The sequence below is a fragment of the Scylla paramamosain genome, chromosome 31 (assembly GCF_035594125.1).
Source record: "Scylla paramamosain isolate STU-SP2022 chromosome 31, ASM3559412v1, whole genome shotgun sequence".
Lineage (NCBI taxonomy): Eukaryota > Metazoa > Arthropoda > Malacostraca > Decapoda > Portunidae > Scylla > Scylla paramamosain.
The window spans coordinates 12,891,211-12,898,999 of record NC_087181.1 but is presented as its reverse complement, the minus strand read 5'-3'; the positions used below and the strand labels follow the sequence as shown (position 1 = coordinate 12,898,999).

The 7,789-nt window shown below is 41.5% G+C and overlaps 1 protein-coding gene across 1 annotated transcript in view; it reads left to right on the top strand.

The window, feature by feature from the left end:
- Nucleotides 1-7,789, top strand: part of LOC135116327 (nephrin-like) — a 322,006-nt gene that overhangs the window by 188,269 nt on the left and 125,948 nt on the right. Inside the window, 6 exon segments of the mRNA XM_064033681.1 lie at nucleotides 862-1,027; nucleotides 1,029-1,049; nucleotides 3,298-3,410; nucleotides 4,209-4,378; nucleotides 4,380-4,461; nucleotides 5,141-5,301. Coding sequence (XP_063889751.1) covers nucleotides 862-1,027; nucleotides 1,029-1,049; nucleotides 3,298-3,410; nucleotides 4,209-4,378; nucleotides 4,380-4,461; nucleotides 5,141-5,301 — 713 coding nt within the window.

Genomic DNA, 7,789 nt, shown 5'->3' with positions numbered 1-7,789 from the left:
GCATCCTTATGGCTTGGTTAGATAAAGTTAGGTTAAATTCAGTCACGGTAAGTTAGGTAAGGTTAGATCAGGTTAAGTGAGATTGAGTTTGGTTATATGTTGTTAGGTTAGGTTAAGTTAGGTTAAGGTAGGTTAGGTTAAGTTAGGTTAGATCAGGTTAAATGAGATTTGTTTTAATTTCATTTCGTTACATTAGGTTAAGATTTCGTTAGATTAGTTAGGTTAAGTGAGATTTGGTTTGTTTACGTTGTTAGATTATGTTAGATCAGATTAAGTGAGGTTATGTTAGGATAGTTGAAGTGAGGTTGTTAGGTTACGTCAGGTGAGGTGACGGTAGGTTAGGTTTTACATCATCCTTGATCTTAGATATCACACCTACACTCCTTTGTCTTTCAACCGTGACCTCAAAATGATCCTGCCCTACCCTTTACTACCCCTCAGAGCAACCCCTGGTACATGGATCTTTCACTCTGACCTTATATGACCTTTAGAGCCAACATTCCTGACCTTGAGTGACCTCTTCTCTTATGCACCCTTCCCTTCTGCCCACAAATTGACATCTCGTTGGTGTCTTTACCCTGCTCTGTGTCCTTACCTTCTCTTTACTCTCGCCACGGCATCCTTAAGAGCACCATTGACTTTTAAAACTTTGTCCCTGAACCCTTGTGACCCCTGATCTAGAATGACCCTTAAGTAATTTCCTTCATCCCTGAAACTACCCTGGTAGGTTTATCTTTCATCTTGACCGTACATCAATTGACCAGCATCCCTAATCTTGAATAACCTTGGATAACAACCTCTTCACTAACTTCACTCCTCTGATCCTCAACCTAACATTACCTCACGATCTTCCCCCTGCAGTTCCTCCCGCTGCTGTGAAGGTGTCATCGGACCCCAGAGAAGTGACTGCCAACACTGAAACGACGCTGGTTTGTGAATCTGCCTCCAGTAACCCAAAGGCGAATGTTACCTGGTGGAGAGATGGCTTCGAAGTGGGTCCAGGGAGACTCGAGCGTGAATCCAGGGCAGTTTGGAGGCTTCACTACCACGTGAGTCCTCTGCTGTGCCAGGGTAGTGATCATTTACAAGTGACATTGATTGGAAATAGAAGGTCTTAGCAAGCGTGGAGTTCCCGTGTTGGGCCTCTTGTCGTCTTGACTGCCTTTGTGTTGAATGTTTCGGCTGGCGATTGTCTCAGGTCGTGTCCAGGTCATGTTCAAACGCGTTCTTGGGGGAGTTTGGTGCTTAGGGTTTGTGTGTCGTGTTGTGCTTTGGAACTTGATACGGAGCTAAAGATAAAAGAAAGAAAAGTGCATGAGACGAGTTAGCAAAGTTTTTATTTTCCTTGTGTTCGTTTTCTTTCTTTTGGTTTGTTATTGTTAGTTTTTCTTTCTTTCTTTCTTTCCTTCTTTCTTTCTTTCTTTTTCCATTCATTCTCTTTCTCTTCTCTTTTCTCGTCTCGTCTCGTATCGTCTCGTCTCTTCTCTTCTCTTCTCTTCTCTTCTCTTCTCTTCTCTTCTCTTCTCTTTTCTCTCTCTCTCTCTCTCTCTCTCTCTCTCTCCTCTCTCTCTCATCTCTCTCTCTCTCTCTCTCTCCTCTCTCTCTCTCTCTCTCTCTGAATTAAAGACAGGAAGGCTAAGGCAAGGGATTACAGGCACAGAACCACGTGCTGCTCTTAACCACGTCCCGTCCTCTCTCTTTCTCTATCTCTCTCTTTCATATTCACACGCACGCTCTCTCTCTCTCTCTCTCTCTCTCTCTCCTCTCTCTCATCTCTCTCTCTCTCCTCTCTCTCTCTCTCTCTCTCTCTCTCTCTCTCTCTCTCCACTTTAATCCGAAATACTATTTGTTTTATGTATTATTTTCTTTCCGTGTGCGTGTGTGTGTGTGTGTGTGTGTGTGTGTGTGTGTTTTCGCCATTATTTCCCACGGGTGTTCTCGCTTTAACTCTCATCGCAACTCTTTATTCTGCTCTCTCTCTCTCTCTCTCTCTCTCTCTCTCTCTCTCTCTCTCTCTCTCTCTCTCTCTCTCTCTCTCTCTCTCTCTCTCCCTGAACATCATAAATACATTTTTTCATCAAATATTCACTTTTTTTTATTTCAGTTCCTCTCCTTTACTTTATTCATTATTCAATTACTCGTGTTCTAGTCTTCCTTGTTTGTATTTACCATTCACTGCGCCTCATTCATTATCTCATTATCTCATTCAGGCTTCCCACTAATGCGCGTTCATTCCTAGCGCATCATTCTCTCGTTAATATCCTCCTATCTTTTCCCACGTTTTCATTCTAGTTTAGGCCAGTGACTTGAACCTTTGATATTCACTCTTATTTTCAGATTACATCCATTTTTCTTTTTTTTTCAAACCTTTTTCCAACAAATGTTCACACTTTTTCAACTTTTTAACGCATCATTCTCTTATTAATGTCCTTTTATTTCTTGTCTTTTTATTTCTTTTTTTTTTATTTCCAAACTACATCCAACTTTTATTTTCATATATATATATATATATATATATTTTTTTTACTGATTTTCATGCTTTATAGTACATTATTCTATCGTTAATGCCTTGCTGTCTTTTCTTTGTATTTATATTTATATATTTCATTGACTTTAACCTCTAACTCCCTTTTTTTATCCCCCATCTAGATTAATTTTTATTACATTTTCACTTTTTTTTTTTTTCGTGCCTTATACTTCATCACTCTCATTAATGCCTTTCTGTCCTTTCATTGTATTAATTCTGCTGTATTTTACTTGAACCTTTATTTTTCATGTTGCTTCCAATTAGTTTCATTTTTCATTACATTTTTATACTTCTCGTACCTTATAACACATCATCCTCTCTTTCATTTAATGTCTTCCTGTCTTCTCCACGTATTTATTTTCATATTTTTCAATTGTCTGAACCTCTAATTTCCGCTTTGTTTAAATGACATCCGTTTTCATTATATTTTCAAAATCTCCGAGGTTTATAACTCATCATTCTTTCATTAATGTCTTCCTGTCCTTTCCACGTATTCATTCCTTTGTATTTCAATCACGGAGATCTCTAATTTTCACTTTGTTTCAGTTACATTAATCTTTATGTATATTTCCGTTGTTTAAACTAATTTTCGTAAATTGTAACACAACAATTCTTTCATTAATATCTTCCTGTTCTATCTTGGTATTCAGTATTCATTTTTAATATTTTCATACAATTTAACATCTAATCTTAGCTTATATTTTTCCAGTTACGCTCATCTCTCATTATTCCCACATGTTTGAACTCGTTTCTCTGCGTGTCGCTCACAGGTACAGTGTCAAGGTGAACGTGACAGCGGAAGACAATGGTGCCGTGTTTACCTGCCAGGCGGATAACCAGTTTGGCACCACGACTCACGACGCCATCACTCTCTCAGTCTTGTGTAAGTTGGGAGATTGAGAACCTTAGCAATCTCACCATGCCTCCCTATTCTCTACCCCGTCCCGTAACCTCTTCTCTTCTTGGCGCGGTAAATATTTCAGGTGCTTAGTATTTATGTGTGTTAAATATCCCTGACGTCTGTTCCACGCTCGCCACTCTCCGGCTGTGAAAGTTTTATATATATATGCCAGTGTTATTTTTCGCCCCCTCCTCCCGCCACTGCCGGCGTAAAGAACTGCTCTTTCTGAACTGTGTGCATTCGTGAGTCGTAATTTGGTTCGGTGTTTTCAAGCAATGATACGAGTAGTGTGTAGTGTAGGCTTGACTGTTTGTGTGTGTGCGTGTGTGTGTGTGTGTGTGTGTGTGTGTGTGTGTGTGTGTGTGTGTGTGTGTGTGTGTGTGTGTGTGTGTGTACCCACAGTTTTACATGATTTGAGTCAATCTTTTGTGCGTCTGTGTGTGTGCCTTGGTGAGTATGCCAGCGTTGTGTGTGTGTATGTGTGTGTGTGTGTGTGCGTGTGTGTGTGTGTGTGCGTGCATTTTTAACAAGCAAACAAGCTGTAACTCCCCGGTAATGGCTGGCGGAACATACAGAACACACCATTACCACCACGTCATTAATACATTAGCACCTACATCTTCCCTACCTGGTCACGTAAGCACATTAACACACACACACACACACACACACACACACACACACACACACACACACACACACTTCACACGCACATTTCACCCGTTACCCTCACCTTACCTTACCTCACCTCTGCAACGCACCTTTTTTTGCTCCTGACAGACCCGCCGACTTGGGTAAAGAAACCAGAGAAGGAGATTTCAGTGAAGGAAGGCAGTAGTATAGAGGTAAACGTCAGTGCTCAAGGGAACCCCGATGCAGTCACGTACATTTGGCGCCGTGGAGAGGAAGTGGTGAAGGCAGATTCCTTCCTCAACATCTCCAGCGTGACGAAGAGACCAAACTGGGACTTACACTGTGGAGGCAACGAACTCGCAGGGCACCGCAGCAGCGAACCTCACCCTTAATATTAAATGTGAGTGTTCTGGCTTGTGTTAAGGTGGTGGTAGTAGTGGTGGTGGTGGGTGGGTGTGGGAGGCTTGTGTTAAGGAGAGATGAGTGTTGTGGTGTGTGGATGAGTGTTAGTAATTTGTGTGTTTTGGGGGTGTTTGTGTGTTTGTTTGTCTGTTGATTTGTTGTGTTGAAAAGTTTGGGTATGAAATCACGTTTTTTTTTTTTTTTTGTTTCAATAAATACACACATAAACAAAAACAAAACACACCAAAAACTCACATTTTTTTTTGTTTCCTTTATTTTACGTGACGAGTACATTTTCCAAAACTTACAATGTTAGAGTACTCTTGCCTAACCCTACCTCACCTAACCTAACCTAACCCAACCTTACCTAACCTAACCTAACCTAACCTTACCTCAACTAACCCAACCTAATCTAACCTAACCCAACCTTACCTAACCTAACTTAAGCTGACTTCACTATAATCCAATCTACCCTAATTGAACCATACTTAACCTAATCTAACAACCATCCCTAACCTAACATAAGCAAACCCAACCTAACCCAACCCAACACAAACCAAACCAACCTCATGTAATCAACCAAACCCAACCCCAACACAACACAACACAACACCAAACCAAACCAAACCAAACCAAACCCAAGCTAACCCCACACACCTCCACTTCTCCCTCAACAGATGGCGCCCCGATCAGTTCCATCTCAGGGGGCAAGAACCTCAGTGTGGGGGATACAGTAACCTTAGTCTGCCAGGTGGATGCAAACCCGGACCCTGACATCAACTGGGTGCGAGAAGGATATGATTTCGGGAGGACGGAGCACAAGAAACACGTGTCCCAGGTGAGTGTTGTGGAGTGTTGTGGAGCATTGTGGAGCGTTATTCATACCTGTCCTTGTGGAGGGCGGGGGATTAGAGTGTATTTTGCGTGGGGGTCAGTGTGTGTGTTTGTGTGAGGTGTGTGGGGAGGTGGGTGTGTTGGCAGGTGTTGGGGGGGTAGATAGGTGTGTGTGTATGTGTGTGTGTGTGTGTGTGTGTGTGTGTGTGTGTGTGTGTGTGTGTGTGTTATTTTTTTCCCTCTTTGTCTCTTCCTTCTGTTATTTTCTATTTTTCTTCTTTCCGTGTTTTTTCCTCTTTCTCTTCTCTTGTGTTATTTTTTTTCCTTTCTCATGCGGGATGTTTCAAGGGACAAAAATTTCTCTCTCTCTCTCTCTCTCTCTCTCTCTCTCTCTCTCTCTCTCTCTCTCTCTCTCTCCTCTCTCTCTCTCTCTCTCTCTCTCTCTCTCTCTCTCTCTTACTTTTCTTCACTCTCGGCTTCTTTTTGGGCGCAAGATGTTTTATCCCCGCGAGTAAAATTTCATAAAGGTTCACTACTACTTTAATATTCCTTCATCTCTTCGTACACCACCTCCTCTTTTCCTCCTTTCCCAGTATTTTTTTTCCTCTTTTCTCTCTTTTTGTTGTTGTTGTTGTTGTGGTGGTGGTGGTGGTGGTGGTGGTGTGTTGTTATTTTCATTTCCTTGTTGTTCTTGTTCTTGTTCTTGTTCTTCCATTTCATGTTTTTATTCTTATTCTTTTCCCCGCATCCTTTTTTTCTTTTTTTTTTTTATTTTACTTTCCATCCTCTTCTATTCTTTCTCCTTCACCACCTTATTATTATTATTTTCGTTCATATTATCACTACTACTACTACTACTACTACTACTACTACTACTGCTGCTGCTCCTTTAGGCAGCTGAGGACTTTCACCTGACGTAGCAAGAGAGAGAGAGAGAGAGAGAGAGAGAGAGAGAGAGAGAGAGAGAGAGAGAGAGAGAGAGAGAGAGCAGGGAGGGATGGTTGCTAAGGTGACAAATCAACTTCTTGTCGCGATAAATTATTCTGACTTGAGCGCAAAAACTTACCTCGTTTACTTTCGAAGTTCGGGGGGAAGTTGGAAAAATTTGGCTGTTGGTACGTATCTTTCTGTCTGCTCTCCTCTCTCTCCTCTCCTCTCTCTCTCTCTCTCCTCTCTCTCTCTCTCTCTCTCTCTCCTCTCTCTCTCCCTCTCTCTCTCTCTCTCTCTCTCTCTCTCTCTCAATTCCTCTTTTCAATTTCCACTTTTCTCTCTACTTTATTCCTACTTATCTCTCCTTTCTATCTCTCCTGCTTCCCTCCCCTTCATTTTCCTTCATATCTTTTTCCATCCCCATACTCTCTTTTATCCCCATCCCTCCACTGTCTAGCCCCCATCACTTCGTATCTCTAGACTGCCCCTCTCCCTTGTCTTGTCTCCCTACACCCACAGAACAGACAGGTCCCAGAAGACTACCAGAAACACATCAAATAGGAAGTTTTTTTTTTCAATCCATCACGTGTTTTCACATTTTGTATCCTCGTTTTTTGGTGTTCTTTCCTCCTCCTCCTCCTCCTCCTCCTCCTCCTCCTCCTTCTCCTCCTCCTCCTTCACTTAGCTTGCTCGTAAACATCCGTCTCTCTTATGCCAGCATCCCGTGATGTAAACATTTGATTCACAGCCTGAATTTCCAAGCGTCCATTTGTCTCTCTTGGTGTGCGTTAGAGGTGTTCTGGCGCGCGTTTTTGTTTACGTGCTTCCTCCTCCTCCTTCTCCTCCTCCTCCTCCTCTTTGTTTTTTTGTCTTTTTATGGCCTTTGTTTCCGCATTCTTCTTCATTTTCTTCTTGTTGCTGCTCTTCTTCTTCTTTTTGGTCTTGTTTGTCTTCCTGCTTTTTTTCCTCTTTTTTTTTTTTTTTTTGTTATCGGGGACGAGGCAAGGAGGAAGGTTTTATGTGGGAGGTTTTATCGTTTTTTTTTCATTTTCTCGTTATTTATTGTTTTTTTCATTCTTATTCTTATTATTCTTCTTACTCTTCTTATTCTTCTTTTTTTTTCTCCTTTCCTCCTCCTCCTCCTCCTCCTCCTCCTCCTCCTCCTCCTCCTCCTCCTCCTCCTCCTCCTCCTCCTCCTCCTCTTCCTCCTCCTCCCATCTATACATTTTCTTCTGACGTGAGACTTCCTTTATTCTCTCAATTTCACAATATATTAGATCTTAATGTTATTTTTTTCCACTATTTTTCTCTCTGTCTGTTTCCTTCTTTTTTTCCGTAATGCGACCCTGGCCAACTAAAACTTTACTTAACTTTCATTGAATATGTGTCGGGGGAAAAATATATTTATTTCATGTACATTTTCTCCTTTTTCCTCCTTTTTTTCTCTCCTCTTACGTAATTCGTGAACTAATAGCTATCTCATTTTTATTTCATTTTACCTTCCGCCCACCTCTCTTTTTTTTGTCTAACCTCGTTTTGCATTCGATTTGAAACCATTCTCT